The sequence below is a fragment of the Dama dama genome, chromosome 18 (assembly GCF_033118175.1).
Source record: "Dama dama isolate Ldn47 chromosome 18, ASM3311817v1, whole genome shotgun sequence".
In the NCBI taxonomy this organism is placed as follows: Eukaryota; Metazoa; Chordata; class Mammalia; order Artiodactyla; family Cervidae; genus Dama; species Dama dama.
In genome coordinates this window covers 63,732,887-63,750,941 of record NC_083698.1, presented here as the reverse complement: position 1 = coordinate 63,750,941, position 18,055 = coordinate 63,732,887, and the positions used below count along the sequence as shown (strand labels likewise).

General features: G+C 41.6%; 1 protein-coding gene across 1 annotated transcript in view; it reads left to right on the top strand.

Moving 5' to 3' along the window:
- The window catches only part of CHN2 (chimerin 2), a 325,755-nt gene that overhangs the window by 142,609 nt on the left and 165,091 nt on the right, over positions 1 to 18,055 (top strand). The window contains exon 2 of the mRNA XM_061165454.1: positions 16,515 to 16,553. Within this exon, the coding sequence (XP_061021437.1) occupies positions 16,515 to 16,553 (39 nt within the window). The remainder of the gene's footprint in view (positions 1 to 16,514; positions 16,554 to 18,055) is intronic.

The window sequence follows — 18,055 nt, the reverse complement described above, 5'->3', positions numbered from 1 at the left end:
ACTCCCTCTAATCCTCCCCACACATGTGAGGCTATTCAGTTATTCCATGGTGGGGGAAGGGTTCACTTGTTCCATCATGGGGCAAAGGGTGGCTGCACCAGGGCTACTGGCGTCAGCATGCTGCCTTTTCACCTTCAGGCCACTGTGGACCAGCTCTGTGCAGAGAATACTCAGCAGTGGGGAGACTGCAGCTGTTCCAGGACTCGGATAATTTTAGGAATTCTGGAGCCTCCCACCAGGAGATCGGGCATCCAGCCCATTCATTCCCTGTCCATCTGGGTTGGGGTTGGGCTAGCAGGGGAAATCACCCAGTGAGCCGAGAGTGGAGCTGGGGTGAGAAGCTCCCATTATTAACAAGAGAACAGTTTTCTGCCCTTCTTTGAGATGCCCATCATGAGAAATCTCTAAATTCTCCATGTTCCAGACTGGTTCTCTCCCTCGCAGGTGACTGCCTAGCCAGTGGCCCTCTGAAAGGCAGATTTCACTGCAGTCGATTCTGTTTCAGCTTGTAAAACCAACAATAACCTGGCAGACATGACCAGAGCTGGCGGCTGCTGACATATCCATTCCTGACATCACTTACTACAATTATATTAACCGTGCCGATTGGTGTGAACTGAACCAGTCATGAGGAGTGGCGGTGTTAAACCAGAGGGCCCATTTGTTGCCAGACTCGTTGCTAATAAGCTGGGTCTAGGCATGGGCTGAATATTTCCATTGATAGTGAAACTGAGGAAGAGTCACTCATAGAACCTGATACATAGGGCACTCTTGAGGTAGAAGAACAGGGGTGGATGGTGGGAGGGATAGACAGGAAGAAGGGAGAGAGGAAGGGAGGGGAGGAGAGGATAAAGGAGAGAGAGAAGAGATTCCAGTTAGTGAGATTTCATTCTTTTAGGTCTTTTTAAAATGGCAGAAAATGGAATAATGTCCTAAGTATTCTTGCTTCTCTAATGCTGCCTTCTACAATGTTCAAACCATGTTACATCACTGAAGCGGAAGAGAAATAAGAAAGAACTGAAATTTTCACTTTAGCTTCTGCACTGCTGATTCCTCTATGGGACCAGGGTGATGGGTAGAAAAACCAATTGGCTCTGAAGCAAAACAGACCAGGATTTGAGTTCTTTTCCACAAACTGAGTGACTTTGGGGGAAATTACTTAATTTTTTGAGTCTCAGTTTCCTCATCACTAGGAGATAAAAATACTTACCTTGCAAGACCCCTCTATATGCTTCCTTAATTAGCACCCCGCACTTTGTCTATCATAACACTTTTCCTAGTTTATTGAAATTATTTTTTACAAAATGTTTGTTTGCTTTCATTGCTGGACTGAAGGCACTTTGGAATCAGGGACTGAGTTTGCCTTGCTCATGGGTATCTTTATCATGTAGTGCAGTGCCTGGCACATAAGCATTTGCTGGAAGGATGAGTTAATTGATGGATGGATAAGTGGATAGAGGGGATGAGTGGAGAGATGGTTGAATGTGTGGACAGATGATTCAAGAAAATTGTGAAGATTAGATTTGATGTATTTAAGTGACCTACTCCCAAATCTAGAATCTACAAGTACTTAAAATTCCTTCCCACTCTAGGTAGAAGACCCTACTTCCTCTAAAGTTCCTCTTTTTGACTCTGAATGTAATCGGGGCAAAAATCTTTCTTTCCTTGCCAGTAGCAACATTTCCAGGGCTATGATTTATGAGCTGTTCTCATGAGAATTTAGTCTGTCACTGCTACTACCACTGTGTATCTGAAGAGACACAAATACCCACAGTAAGCTCAAGACACAGAAAGTGAAGAGCGAAAGTGAAAGTCGCTCAATCGTGTCTGACTCTTTGTGACCCCACGGACTGTAAAGTCCATGGAATTCTCCAGGCCAGGATACTGGAGTGGGTAGCCTTTCCCATCTCCAGGGATCTTCCCAACCCAGGGATCGAACCCAGGTCTCCCGCATTGTGGGCAGATTCTTTGCCAGCTGAGCCACAAGGGAAGCCCAAGAATACTGGAGTGGGTAGCCGATCCCTTCTCCAGGGGATCTTCCCAACCCAGGAATTGAACTGGGGTCTGTTGCAGTGCAGGCAGATTCTTTACCAACTGAGCTATTAGGGAAGCCCCAAGACACACAAGGAAGATACTATTATAATAGAAGAAAAGGGCTTTTCTGAATGGCAAGAGTAGAGAGCTGGCTGAAGGTATCCCTACGTTGTCTTCTCTAAGGAAGAAGACATCTCCTTCAGGTCAAGAAGTAACTGAGTAGTGGAAGAGGGAATGGGGGAAGAGCAAGATAGGGGTAGGGGATTAAGAGATGCAAACTATTACATATAAAAATAAGCTATAAGGATATGTTGTACAACACAGGGAATATAGCCAGTATATAGCTATAGCTATAAGAACTATAGATTAATTATAACCTTTAAAAATGTACAATTTTATGTTGTACATCTGTAACTTATATAATATTGTACATCAACTACATCACAGTAAAAATGCTAAGTCCTAACCACAGGACTACCAGGGAATCCCAAGAAAAGATTTTAAAAAGCCGTTTTTTACTAAAAAAAGAAAAGTAACTGAGTAAATAGCCTCTCTTTCCTCTCCATTTTAACAGCACTTGTCAGTCTAACCTTTCTACATAACATATCACTTTCTACCTTATGTTTTGGTTGCATGCATATGTGACCAGGAGTTGGAAGTCCAGCAGGCAGTGCTTGTTGAATGAATGAGCTGATGTCTTTATTTCATCTCCTAATTGATTTCTTGTGATTAGATTCTGTATCCTGCCTTTATAGCTCCATCAGTGCCTAGTACAATATTTTGTGCCAAGTAGTCTGTAAGCTTTAGGTAAATATTTGTTGGATGAGTAAATGAATCCCCAAAAGGGCTTCTGGAGGAAAGCCAGTAAGACATTCCTCTGATGAAAAAAATTTGTAAGGCAGGAGAATGCTGGAAGGGAGGATGTGGGGGATGAGGATGGTGGGTGGGGGGAGAAGAGAGGCTTCCAGGCTGAATGGAAGTTGTGGGTGTGGAGTTGTCTCTGAAGAAATAGCAGAGGAGGAAATGTGTGAATGTTAAAGGAGGAAATGGTCCACCAGGAAAGCAGCTCTGTCATGCTGGGAGGAACTTGAATGTTGTAGAAACTCAGGAAGTCCGGAAAAGGCCCTGGAGGAAAGAGAGACCAGGGACATGGGCAAGAGGTAATGACAATGACATCCAAATTAGAGCTCCTTTGTCTTGTATCTCTCATTTCTTCTTTTTTAAACGTTCCACCATGTACTCTTGTTATAAAAAAATAGTTCAACTCTTCTTGTAAAACAAAAACAAAATAGTACATACTATAAAGAAAGCTGAGCACTGAAGAACTGATACTTTTGAACTGTGGTGTTGGAGAAAACTCTTGAGAGTCCTTGGAATGCAAGGAGATTTAACCAGTCAATCTTAAAAGAAATCAGTCCTGAATATTCATTGGAAGGACTGATGCTGAAGCTGAAACTCCAATACTTTGGCCCCCTGATGTGAAAAACCAACTCACTGGGAAAGATTGAAGGTGGGAGGAGAAGGGGATGACAGAGGATGAGATGGTTGGTTGGCATCACTGACATCAATGGCATCACTGACATCGATGGCATCACATGGCATCAATGGACATGAGTTTAAGTAAGCTCCAGGAGTTGGTGATGGACAGGGAAGCCTGGTGTGCTGTAGTCCATGGGGTTGCAAAGAGTCAGACACGACTGAGTGACTAAATTGAACTGAACTGAACATACTAGACACATACATCACATTTTTCTTTTTATGGCTTTAAGTCCCTCTCTCCTACTTCACCAAAAGAGACACCCCCAATAAGGTCAACATAAGCAACTCTGTGTGACCACATACACAGAAAGTAACACCAGGATACACTACAAAACAGAAAGAGGTGTCATCTGCTCTGTGTCCAAAGGTTTCTTCTCCATGTCTTGTGTGAGGTGAGTAACCATCGTTGAACATGCTATGTGCCAAATCCAAACATAAGTTCAACATATGTAAGGTCTCAGGAGAGATGGTGAACGTTCCTTTATCTCTCTTGGTCACGGTCCCCCTTTATTGGAAAGATATTTTCGCCCCCATGTCACTGCCACACCTCTCAAAAAGAGTTGTTCATACTCACAAGTTCAGTTTTCTCAATTTCCATTCACCCTTCATCTTACTTAACTGTGGCTGTTGCCCACAGTCCACTGCAAGGACATATAAACTGCTCGCTGCTGAAGCAGTGAGTCCTCCTCAGGCTTATCTCATGTGAACAGCTTCTGATACATTTGACTACTTCTCCTTTTTAACATCTTTTTTGTCACCTCATCTCATGCTTTCTCTTTTATCTCTTGGGTTTCTACTTACTCTCTTTTTCTTCTCACCGCTTCAATGTTGATGTTCTTGGAGATTTCTGTCAAAGGCCTTGTTGCGTCAACTACTTTGGTGACTGCAGTCGCCATCTGTATGTTGGGGCTTTCGTTTCCAGATCTCTTGGCCAGCCCTCTCTTCTGAACTCCAGGCCCTTAGATAGGCTCACTTGGCTGTCCCATCCGTGTCTCTTTCCAACAGGGAAAAGCCATGTGCATCGCCATCTGCCAAACCTGCTTCTCCTCTGGTCCGCCCTATTTCTGCGAATGGCATCACTCTCCATCCAGCTCCTTGTGCCAAAAACCATTCATCTTCTTCCATCAGAAGTCATTTTTCCTCCTCTCCTTCTCTATTTACATCCAATTTATCACCAAGTCCTGTAGATTCTGTCTCCTCAACATCTTCCAAACCTATTCCATTTTCTCCATCTCCACTGCCACCATTAGTGTCCAACCTGCTTAGGTTGTGACCCAGCTCCCTGATTTGTTTCCACCCTGCTTACCTCTCTCCCTCCAATCTTCTCTTCCTCCAGTTTGACTTCACACTGCAGTTGTGAGTGATCTTTCTAAAATACAAACTGGTCACTGCCTCCTGCTTGCTTATATTTCCCCTTCCTTCTAGAACAAGGGCAAGCCCTTAGCATGATTTTAAAAGCCCTTAATTATCTGGTCCCTCTCTGAAACACACACACACACACACACACACTCTGTTTCAGCCAGGACTCTGAACCACTTCTAGCTCTTAGAGCCATGTTCTGTCTTGCTTCTGGTCTTGACAGGCCACACCTTGGTCTAACAGTCGTGATCTATGAGCCCATTTGTTCACAAGGCACTGCTTGCCATGGGTGCTGTAAGTAGATATCTAGGTGATTATATACCTCTTTGACTAGGCTTAATGTACTAGAAGTTACTTATGATTCCCTCAGTCTTGCTAGGTCTTGCTGTTTGACTCCAGTTTTCTTGGAGTCCTGGACAGAACTGCTCAAAGCCACATGTAACTGGCCCAGGCCCCATTCAGGCTTCCAAAGTTTGGGAAGTTCTGCTAGATATTCCTCTTATATACTGTCTTGCTGTTGGGTTGCCTCCTTATTTTTTTGTATCCCTGTTTTGAGTCATGAAACAAATCTGTCTTTCACTTAGCCAGTGCTTTATTGAGCACTTGCTATATATCCTGGGATACCACAGTCAGGGCCATTCTGGTCGGGCCACTCCAGTCATGCTGTTAGTGCAGTCAAGGGGATGAGTGAAGGCAGAACCCAGCCTGGACTCCCCTTGCCAGGCCTGTACTCTGACTCAGGGCTCTGTCTTCCAGAGGAAGTATCTTCTTCACACACAGGTGCTGTCCAGTGGCCAAGTCATGCACCTGCCTGAAATGAGTGCCTTTTAAAAATTCATCAAAGGTGAAGGTAACCCACGCATCAGAGAACAAGATACATGAGGTTCTTGCTCTCATAAGTAGGTCTGTCTAGCCTGGCCTATACTTTTGTTTCCAAATACAAAGAAATACATAAGCACATAATTTTTAAAAATCAGATAATAAAGAGGCTCTGCCAAGAGTTAAAAAAAGGCACCCAAGAGACAACTTTGGGTTGAATGGTATAGGAAGATGTCCCTGAGGAGCCAGAACATCTAAACTGAGATCAAAATAATAATGAAGCTGGCCATGTGAAAATTAGAGGAAAGAGAATGTGTAACATCGCTAAGACTAGAACGATCTGGATGGATATTAAAGGATCAAAAGAAAGGCTGAAACAATAAGGTCCTTCTGTATAGACACAGGGAACTGTTTTCAATATCCTATGGTAAACCTTATTGAAAAAGAATATTAAAAAAAAAATATATATATATATATATGAAAGCATTAGTCACAGTTGTATCTGACTCTTTGGAGCCCCATGGACTGTAGCCCACCAGGTTTCTCTGTCCAGAGAATTCTGCAGGCAAGAATACTGGCGTGGGTAGCCATTCTCTTCTCCAGGGAGTCTTCTGGACCCAGAGCTCAAACCTGGGTCTCCTGCATTGTAGGCAGATTCTTCACCATCTGAGCCACCAGGGAAGCCTCTGAATAACTAAATCACTTTGCTGTGTGGCGGTAGCTAACACAGTGTTGTAAACCAACTATTCTTCAACAGAAATGGAAAACAAAAGAAAGTCTTGAGTAGTGGGCAAGAGAGGAGACAAATGAGATGACCAGAGCAAGGTGGCCAGGGTCCAGATCATGCAGAGCATGAAGCCCTACCTGCCTTGTTCACTGAGGCATGCCCAGGGCTTGTCTCACTGTATTTATTCAATAAATACCTGTTGAACAGGAGTGTCTCCTCCTGCCTCTGCATATGAAGGGTCCCTGAAGCTCCGTGTGGCCCCGGTGCCCTCTAGTGACCACAAACTCCAGCCCAAGGCCCTCAATGGATGGCTTCATCATCTTCAGAAAATCTCAGCTTAGCCTTGGCCTTAGGGCCCAGCCTGTGGGCCCATCAATAATTTCTGGAGTATATCTTATTAACCATTCTCTGCAAGTAGGGCTAAATCAGTTACAAAAATCCCTGAAATGAGAGGAACAGATGCACACCAGGCCCTCATTCCTTACCACAGGCAGCATTTTTCAAAGCGAATACATGGATATCTGATTTCTCTGGGGAGTGCAAGGGGCCTGTGCAGGTGACAAGTGTTAGAACACATTTCTGTATATTCCTCAGCCAGTGTGACAGCAAGGAAGCTCTGTAGCAACCTTGACGTCTCAATATTTGGTGGCAGTTAGGATGCTCTTCAGGTCATCCCACAGTTCACCGTGACACCATTAGTTGGAATGGCTTGATAAGACCATAGCCACAGGCTGCATGCTCTGGCCCTTCACACACTTCCCAAGACCCAAGCTTGGGCACTGTGTGTGTGTGTGTGTGTGAAGGACATGTTGCAGTGTGTGCAGAAACATAGCATGTTTGCTTTCATTTGGATCCCAACCCATTCTGGGCCCATTACACTAATCACCCCACAAGTTCTGAACTGTCATCTCATTGTGTAGCTGTCCCATGGCTGATTGAAAAACCTGTTCCCACGCAACTTGCTTGGAAAAAGCCCATGAACTGCAGCCCATTTGCAAATATGTGCATCCATAAATCGAAAGTAACAGCAGAGACCTGGCTCTTCTGGGCAAGCGGATGGCAGAGGGAGGGATCCAGTCCTTCTACCCTCTACTTCCCAAATGATCCCCCTGATGCAATATAGGCAGCTTTGTCTGACATATTCTGAAGGGTGGGTCATCTCCAACCTCCTTGGTAGATCATTCTTGAAGTTGGTGAACCTTTCACTCGTCTTGTTTTCCAAAGCCCCTGCTTGTGTGTTTCTGTGAGTCTAGTCATCCTCCACTGAGCCACGCAAAGGAATCTGGCTCTCCTGGATGTTTACAGGTATTTCCTCTTTAGTTGTCACTTGCCCAAGTGTGGCACATGGCATTCTCTAATTTTTCTTCATTAATCAGTCTCCAAATTCCTTTGCACTTGCTCCTCAAACCAACGTATTTCTGGAGCTGAAAATGCTTAGAAGAATATATAACCTTCCAGCTGCAGTCTCCAAAATGTGTGGGGTTAGCAAAAACATGGGGGATTGGCATGTTTTTGCCTTACTCCTTGGCTGTATGTTTTCACAGGTTCATTCCCAGGAGCTTTCTGTGCAGGTGTTTGGTTCTCTGCAAACACAGTTAATTTCATTTGTATATTTTTCTAATCGAGTCTCTTTTTTTGAGATATATGTTTTTATGTGGACCATTTTTAAAGTCTTTATTGAATCTGTTACACTATTACTTCCGTTTTAGGTTTTGGTGTTTTGGCCTCGACACATATGGGATCTTAGCTCCCCGACCAGGGAGCAAACCTGCACCCCCAGTATTGGAAGACAAAGTCTTAACCACTGAACCACCAGGGAAGTCCCCCCTAATTGAGTCTAAAGGCATCAAAAATTAAAATATATATTGATAACAGCCAGTGTTTGGTGAGGGTGTGGAGCAGTGGGCATTTTGTCACACATGACTGAGAATTCTAATTGATACACCTTTTTCAAAGCCATTTTCACAATAGCTTTGAAAATCAAAAATACACCCTTCAGCCAGAAATTCAGCTTTCCAGAATCTAAACTATGCCTATAACCTATCATTGCAGCATTGTTTCAAAACATTGAAAATAACTCAAATATCCATCAGTTGGAAATGTTTACAGAAGTGAATTAAATGCATTTTGGTATTCTGGTACACAGGTATAGTGGAAGACCAAGCCACAGTTTAAAAAGGAAACCACAATCTATATGTACTGACATGGAAAAAAATACTTAAGAAAGATCATTAAGTGCAAAAACTGATTGCATGGTACTATATATGATATGCTGCCTGCCAGCTGCTTCAGATGTGTCCGACTCTTTGTGACCCTATTGACTGTAGCCCACCAGGCTCCTCTCTCCATGGGATTCCCCAGGGAAGAACACTGGAGTGGGTTGCTCTGCCCTCCTTGAGGGGATCGTCCCAACCCAGGGATCAAACTCGTGTCTCTGTGTCTCCTGCATTGCAGGTGGATTCTTTACCCACTGAGCTACCTGGTAAGCCCATATATGATATGAGACCATTTCTATAAACTTTATTCCAGCCATTTACAGGACAAAATCTGGAAGGATTCACATAAGTTTATTTATGGTGCTTTTTTTCCAGAGGTTAGGAACTTTCTAAAATAACATATATTTTTTTAATTGTTGGGGTTTTTCTGCTTTTCAACATGCTGTGTATTTTAAGAGTCATATGAAATTATTTTTTGTCTTGCTCTTGATCTAGAAAGATAACTTTTTAATGGTACTCTTTATTGCGCCTGTCACGTGTGGTTCCAGAATTCCCCATCTTCCCCCGCAGTTCACAATAGCAGTTCTGTCTTTTCAGGGTTTAGTTACTTCGGCACATAAGGCTTCCTTAAGACTGTTTCTAAGTTTTAACCTGTATCTCCAGGCCCTTTAAACCAACTTTTCTTTCCTTTTTGTTTCATATGTTCTAGTCTTTATAGATTATTTCATTTGTGTGGTGGTCTTACCTATTTTTGTAAGGTTTGATAGTTTTCTAAGCATCTATATCTTTTTTCTCTTTCCCATCCCTATTAATGAGCATACCTGCTTGTCGGCTTGCTTAGAATTGCTCATTAACATTTATTTTACAGAATTTTTAAGAGAGCCAAGGGAATGGAGCTTAGCCTTTGAGAAGCCCTGATCTCTTTTCTTTTGTCTTCACCCTTAGCTCCCCCTGGAGAAATACTGTTCATGCTGTATGTATTATTATAGGAATTATTTTTTGTTAGGCTTTTTCACGTGTGCTTAATTTTCAAGGTGGTGATTTATTTAGAGAGCACGTTCAAAAAGAGAAACCACCTAGCAATTATTTCTCATACATGTTAATTTTTGTACAAGCAATATGAATATAAAATTAGGAAATACAGGTGGACAAAAGAAGAGAAAATTAGAAATCCCCTGTGTTTTCACTATCAGGTGTAGCAACTGTTAACAATTAGATTTATAGTCTTATAAATAAAACATTTCTATGTATATAATTGATTTGGCCACCTGATGTGAAGAACCAACTCATTGGAAAAGACCCTGATGCTGGGAAAGATTGAAGGTGGGAGGAGAAGGGGACGACAGAGGATGAGATGGTTGGATGGCATCACTGATGCAATGGACATGAGTTTGAGTAGGCTCCAGGAGTTGGTGATGGACAGGGAAGCCTGGCGTGCTACAGTCCATGGGGTCGCAAAGAGTCGGACATGACTGAACTGAACTGAACTGAACTGATGTATATAATTACTTATCTTTTTCTTAAAGTGGGATATTTATTAAATTATTCTGTGACCTTATTTGTTTAGTACATAACATAGCATGAATATTTTTCTGTGTCATTAAGGAAAGATAATAATGCGAGCAAAGATAGAGTTTACTACATGCCAGACAAACCATCCTAACTTTACAACATGCTGTATGTTGGATAGTATAATTACTCTCATTCTATAGACTGAAAAACTAAAGGACAGAGAGATGAGATAACTTATTTAAGGTCACACAGCTAGTAAGTAACAGAGTCAGGGTTTTGAACCTTGCCTAGCTCTAGAGACCATGCTGTGGACCGTAGACCTCTGACCAGCACCATCATTTCATGGCTATGGCATGTGGTAATTTATTTTACTACTCCTTTCTGGGTTATTAGTTTCACTGTTGTACACCAAGCAGCAGGGAACACTTTGTTCATATATTCATGTTTGTACACATGTTCAGTTTCTACCTTAGGCTGAATTCACATGAATAGAATTGCTGAGTACCAAAGGCTACACATTTTTTAAAGTTGGATACCTATTAGTCAGAGTTTTTAAGCAATTTGTTTTCTAAGCCTCTCTGACCTTTTGAAAAATGTATAACTTTTGAAAAATTTAACAGTCCATCTGGGTTCAATGACAGTTTTTTTCTTAGAACAAGGAATTTTTTTTGTTCTACTTCCTCCCTTCTGTATTATATCTATTTCTCTAAAATGTTTAGTAAAATGATACCCTTCCTCAAGACATGATAGCTTTTGTCTTCAGTACTTCCTGTATCTCGCATCTCCTGGATTTAACTATTAGATGTGTTCTCAGTTGTTTCAGTCATGTCTGACTCTTTGCGACTCAATGGACTGTAGCCTTCTAGGCTCCTCTGTCCATGGGATTCTCCAGGCAAGAATATTGTAGTAGCTTGCCATTTCTATCTCCAGGGGATCTTCCCAACCCAGGGATCGAACCTGGGTCTCCTGCATTGCAGGCGGATTTCTTACTGACTGAGCCACAAGGGAAACCCTATTAGATGGGGTATGTGTATTGATGGAATAATGTCCACAGTTGACTTGATATCGATTTTCTTTTTATTGCTTTTTTATTTTATCTTATATTGGATTTACAATGTTGTGTTAGTTTCACATGTACAACAAAGTGATTTAGTTATACACATACATATATATAAGCTTCACAAGAACTGTAGGATCAAATCTGTAATGTAATATACATATACCCATTCTTTTCCAGGTTCTTTTCCGAACTGGTTATTACAGAGTATTGAGTAGAGTTCTCTGTCCTATACAGTAGGTTCTTGCCAGTTATCTATTTTATGTACAATAGTATGTATATTAATTCATACTATGTATGTTAATTCCAATATCCTAAAATTTATCCTTCCCCCCTCACCTTTCTCCTTTAATAAACATAAGCTTGTTTTTAAGTAAGTCTGTGAGTCTGTTTCTGTTTTGTAAATAAGTTCATTTGTATCATTTTAATAGATTCCACATGTAAGTGATATCATATGATATTTGTCTTTTTCTGTCTGACTCGTATGACTGCTTTTCTTTCAATTTTATTTTTCCTTCCGAGATTCACAAGAATTGCAGGATCAGGTCTGTTATATAATTTTTCTTCTTGCTGTCAGTTTATGTAAATTAGGGTGGATTTCCTGGCAAGGATGACAGTGTGTCAGAGGCTGCAGGGCAGAGCTCCCTGCTCTAATCCCACCTCTTCCTCTCACTTATTTTATGACCTTAAGAAAGCTACTTCATCATTCTCATTTCATTTTCCTCATTTGCCAAATGAGGAAGGTGAACTCAATGACCTAGAAAACCTATTCCAGTTTTTAAAAAATATACGGTATCAGGCTATTTAAGAATATGGCAGATTTAAAAAAGAAATACTGTGTGAAATTGGGGCAAATGTGATGTTGGTGGGACAGTGTTGAAGGCAGCTAAAGATTTGTTTCAACATATTAGAAATATTTTGTGCCTTGTTGCTTGACGAAAACCTCCTAACAGTGCACTTAGTGGCTTGTGAAATGAATCTCTAAGACCAAGGTAATTATAGTTGCTCCACTGAAGCATGACAAATGGCCTCTCACTTTGGATTCTTTTATGAGAAAGAAAAACCTTCCATGACAACAGCACTGGAGCTTAATTACAGCCTCCAGATCTGGGGGCAAGAATACAGATAGTTACTGACTGTGGCCAAGGGAGAGGAGACATGAGCCTGTGTTTACCTGGGAAGAAGCAGGACAGGGTGATGTAACCATGACAACACAAACAGCATTAGTGGGGCTTCATGGAGAACTTGCTAGTTACCAGGCTCTGTCCCAAGAACTTTATATGTATTATCTCATTTAATTGTCACAATAATCACAAGCAATCAGTTATAAGGTAGGTACATTTATTTTTTGGTTTAATAAAGATGAGTATTGGAGGCTCTTAAAAGAAGCTGGCTTAAAACTCAGCGTTCAGAAAACTAAGATCATGGCATCTGTTCCCATCACTTCATGGCAAATAGATGGGGAAACAGTAGAAACAGTGACAGACTTTATTGTTTTGGGCTCCAAAATCACTGCAGATGGTGACTGCAGCCATGAAATTAAAAGACGCTTGCTCCTTGGAAGAAAACCTAGACAGCCTATTAAAAAGCAAAGACCAACAAAGGTCCATCTAGTCAAAGCTATGGTTTTTGCAGTAGTCAGGTATGGATGTGAGAGTTGGAGTATAGAGAAAACTGAGCACCGAAGGATTGATGCTTTTGAATGGTGATGTTGGAGAATACTCTTGAGAGTCCCTTGGACTGCAAGGAGATCCAACCAGTCCATCCTAAAGGAAATCAGTCCTGAATATTCATTGGAAGGACTGATGCTGAAGCTGAAACTCCAGTACTTTGGCCACCTAATGCAAAGAACCGACTCATTTGAAAAGACCCTGATGCTGGGAAACATTGAAGGCGGGAGGAGAAGGGGACAACAGAGGATGAGATGGTTGGATGGCATCACTGACTCGATGGACATGAGTTTGAGTAAACTCTGGGAGTTGGTGATGGACAGAGAGGCCTGGCATGCTGCAGTCTATGGGGTCTCAAAGAGTTGGAAACAATGAGCAACTGAACTGAACTGAAAAGAAGTCAAATAACCTGCTTCATGTCATTCAGCCAGTAGTCGTCAGAGGTACAGTCTGAACCCTGAGAATTCATTCATTTATTTAGCACATGGCTTTTTGAATGTCCATTATATGCCACGCAACCTTCTTAAGGGTCAGTGAGGCCTCAGTGAATGAGGCAAAATTCCTGCTTGTGTGGAGTTTAGCTAATACTGGGATGAGGGCAGTAATAACAAGCCAACAAATCAATAAATAATTTCTGATGGTAATAAGTGCTATGCAGGAGAGTGGGGGGTGGGAGAAGGCTGTTTTACATAAGCTTGGCAAAGACGACTCCTGGGAGGTGACATTTCAGTTGAACCCCACGTGATAGAGCAAGTCAGCCATGCAAAAGTCTGTTAGAGGAGAATTTTTTCTTGGAGGGCCCACAGGAGCAAAGTCCAGGGGCCTTGTCTTGGCTTGGCTTGTTCTGGGAAAAGAGAGAAGACCAGTATGGTTGGATAATACATGAAAAGCAGGGAAATGCCTGCAGTGAAGTGAAGAGGAGGGCAGGACTGGAGTCCACAGTATAATGTTTGTATGTATATGTGCTCAGTCACTCAGTCGCGACAGACTCTTTGTGACTCTACAGACCGTATATAGCCTGCCAGGCTCCTCTGTCTGTATATAGCCTGCCAGGCTCCTCTTGCCTGGAATTCTCCAGGCAAGAATACTGGAGTAGGTTGCCATGCCCTCCTCCAGGGGATCTTCCTGACCCAGGGATCGAATCCACATCTCCTGTGTCTCTTGCATTGCATGTGGATTCTTAACAGTTGAGCCATCACGGAAACCCATAATGTTTGTATTTTATTCCAAATGCAGACGAGAGACAATGGAGGATTTTTAAACAAGGCAGCATTATGATCTCCGGCCTCTATGGACAGCTTTCTTCACCTCTATGTGATGTTGCCAACAAGGAGCAATCCAAAAGGGATAAAGTGTTTATGTGCAGGGAAGCCTAAATGCAAGTTTAAAGGTTAGGAGCCAGTATTTCAAATGAAAATTCTAGGTTTTTCACAGAGCAAGACTGAAATGGGCAGTGAGAGGCCATTTAATCCAAACTTCTGACTTCAGATAAGCCCTTTAGGAGATCCAAGTTGAGCATCTGAAATCTGAATTAAGGAGACTACTTATTTTGAGGGGAACTTCCCTCAGCATGTAGAAAGATAAATTTTTCAGTTCTGAGTATTCTTGACCACTTCTTGGTCTGGGGGTTCTACTTAGCTTATAGAGTAAATCTCATCTAAAATAATAAAGACATCTTTGGGTAGATGACATCTCAGGAATTCCTACTACCATGCAGCCTGGTATATGTGTATGTGTGTGTGTTGGTTCTCTATCTTTGAAAAAGATTTTTGAAGGTGTCATCAGTGTTTTAACATACAGGACCTGGCTTTTCTGGTGAGGTAGTATTGTATGGATGGTTCTAGAATTTTGTTGTAAACTCAGCAATATGATTTATTTTATTTGAGAGTTCTTTATAAACAAACACCATATTAATCCATTAACATTGGTCTGTGTTACATATAGGATGGGCTTCCCAGGTGGCTCAGTGGTAAAGAATCCGCCTGCAATGCGGAAGACATGGGTTCCATCCCTGGGTCTACAAGATTCCCTGGAGAAGAAAATGACAACCCACTCCAGTATTCTTGCCTGAAAAATCCCATGAACAGAGGAGTCAGGAGGGCTACAGTTCATGGGGTCTCAAAAGAGTCCGATACGACTTAGCGACTAAGCAACAACAACATATGGGATGAAATTAATTGCTTGTTTAGGTTAAAAGCTCACTATTACATTGTCCACTTTGATGAAAGTATTAGGAGTTTCACTTTTTTTAGCAAACGAAGTTTGAATAGCAACATAAACCATTATTAATACACTGTTTTGTGTGTGTGCCTATGTGGCTGATTATCCATAGAGAGGTTCCTGACTAGGTAAGTCTAACTATCCAGATGTTTTTGTATGAAATTGTCTTAGGAGACGTTTAGTTGCCTCTGTGATAGGATGGGCCCCAGAGAGTAAGTAATTGTGAAAGAATTTCATTTAAGCTACACAACTGTGATTGAGTAAGATTTGGGGGAATTTTACCACTCCAGTTTCTTCTTATGTATAGTAAGCACATTTGTTTCTCAGGAGGGGAAAAGTTCTCAAACTGTCTTATTGCATGAGATTAGAAAATTTCTATTCCTTTGCATGAAATTTTAGTATGTGACAGCAACAGATGGACAAGGGCTCATTAGGCTGGGTGAGTGACGCCATACACGTGCAAGATGACAAAAACAGTTTCCTCATTGAAAAGTGCTGAACTAAAAGAACTCTTAAGAGTTCCCCAGCTCAATATTCTGTGAGTCAGGGAATGGATTTTTCCCTCTGGCTGTTTAAGCTGGAGTATGTTTTACCAAGATCTTAGCTATGAGCTCAGGAGGACTCTAATAACTCTGCCAGAATTATAAAATCAACTGTCAGCATTGGGATTGTTGAGCTGACTGAACAAGCAGATTTTCTCCCATTGTCTGCTTTCTAGTTTGACGAATAACAGTTTCACCCTCTCCATTTTGTTGCAACTCTTTCACTCTGACATTTCTGATTGCTGAGAGGTTTTCTGGAAATTTCCTAAGTCACACACTGGAGTAAATTCAAGGACATGATGAGATTCCAATTGAATCATCAGTGTCTCAGCTGTCAGACCTAGTATTTTAGGAGTTCAGTTGGCTGAGTGGTACAACTTCCCAGATTTAATATTATATACTTGCCACTGTGCGTCTTGCCCTCAAGTCTAAATAAATGGGCTAAAGGTCTGATTGGAATCTGTGAGAGAAATGATATGTTTATTATGCCAAGTTAAGTAAATACTGTTTGAAAGGAGTACTGGAGGGTACAATCAAATTAATTGCTTTAAAAATCTTTTTTGATTTACTGGGCTGTATGAAAATGGTTAAGCAATTGATTCGGTCATGGTAAGTGACCTGGACAAAGCGGTGCTGGGTCTACAAGGGTCGCCTTTCCCAATTCCTCCCTCTTGCCTGGAACTGTCCCGTAAATGAGCTGAGAGGACCCTTGGGACTGGAAGGCAAGGCCTGCTGACAGAGTATTGTTCCCCCAGAGAAGACACATGTTGACAGTTTGACGTTCAAGCTGACGGATTGATTTCTTTCTTTTTATTCTAGATGCTGAAGAATACCAGCCTCCAATATGGAAATCATACTGTGAGTATCTAAAATGAAAATCTCCTCAGAAGTCTTTAGCAGGCCTGCCTTTTGAACAATTTTTGCTGTTGATTTAGTGCACACACAAACTCCCTCATCACAGCCCTGCACATCCAAATTTCTTGTTCTACTAAGGAGATATATTGGTCAGAGAAAATAGAAAGAGCCCTCTCCCCTGGCCAGGACCCATGAGAGCCAGCTGTGATGACTCACTTAGGAATGCTTAGATTAAAAAAAAAAAAAAAAAAAAAAAGATGGATATTCTGACTCTCTGACTTTCTTCAGGGCACTCCTTGTCTCCTTTCCTCTTTCCTTCCATCCTTCTTTCCTTTCTTCCTTTTTTTCCACAGCTGGTCATCAAGGGTAAGTATGTTGACTTCCATGAATTATGTTCTTGACTGTTTATCCTATAGCTTAATATCATATGACATTTACCACCAAAAAATTAACAGATAGGGAAGAATAATGTTTGGTCACTAAGGGTGACTCCTTAGAAACAGGGCTCATTATCTGATCATCAGTCATCAATCTGACTCCCCTCATGAAGGCAGGCACTTGTCATCACCTCAAGCTCATTTTCTCTTTCCTTAATATCACCCGCCTAAGTAATTCTCCAGTGAGAAAGGGGAGGGGTATGGTTTGGGGAGACTCCAGGAGAATAGGCTCTTGTTCAAGCTTTGCTTCTAGACAATAGTGATAAGGATAATTATTTCTGTCATTATTGATGTTGCCCTTGTTTCTTCTGTCCATTGAGACCTGCCATGTACCAGCTACCATGCTAGCTCTGTGCCTGAATTCCCAAATCCCATCTTAGCCCTCAGCAATGGGTACCACTCTTATCCCCATTTCACACACAAAGGAACCACGGATCAAGGAGGTTCAGTAATTTGCAGGTTTTACAGGAAGCATTAGAGTGGCATTCAGAGTGGAACCCAGAAGCAAACCTGACTCACAGCCTGCAAGTTTTCACGATTTTTTTCTTTCTATTTAAAATTGTATACATAAGTACATAAAGAAGTGTATACATACACATAGACACACATATGCATAAACCCATGTATGTATGTATCTGTAACAAAAGCAAAACAAAGCTACATAAAAGACAAACATTAGAGAAATACATAAAGCTGAGAGTAAAAATTTCCCATAAACCACACACCATCCCCACCCCATATTCCACTACTCCCTTCCAATCACTGACCACTGTCCATTTTGCAAAGCACATCCTTCCAAGTGTTTAAAATACACATGCCTGATATTAAGGCATTTTTGTGGTTGGTCCCTTCTGTGAAAAATGGGTTTATGCTGTACCCATGTCCTTCAACTTGCTTGTTTCACTTCACAAATACCTTGTTTTGATCTTCCCACATCAGCATATAGAGAGGCTCCTCATTCTTTATTACGAGTCTGTTCTTCCATCTGTGAAATAAAGGGGTTGTGCTGGGTCTCTAAGGGCCCTTCCAATCTAATGTTCTGCATTCTGATCTTCTATTTTAAAAGGC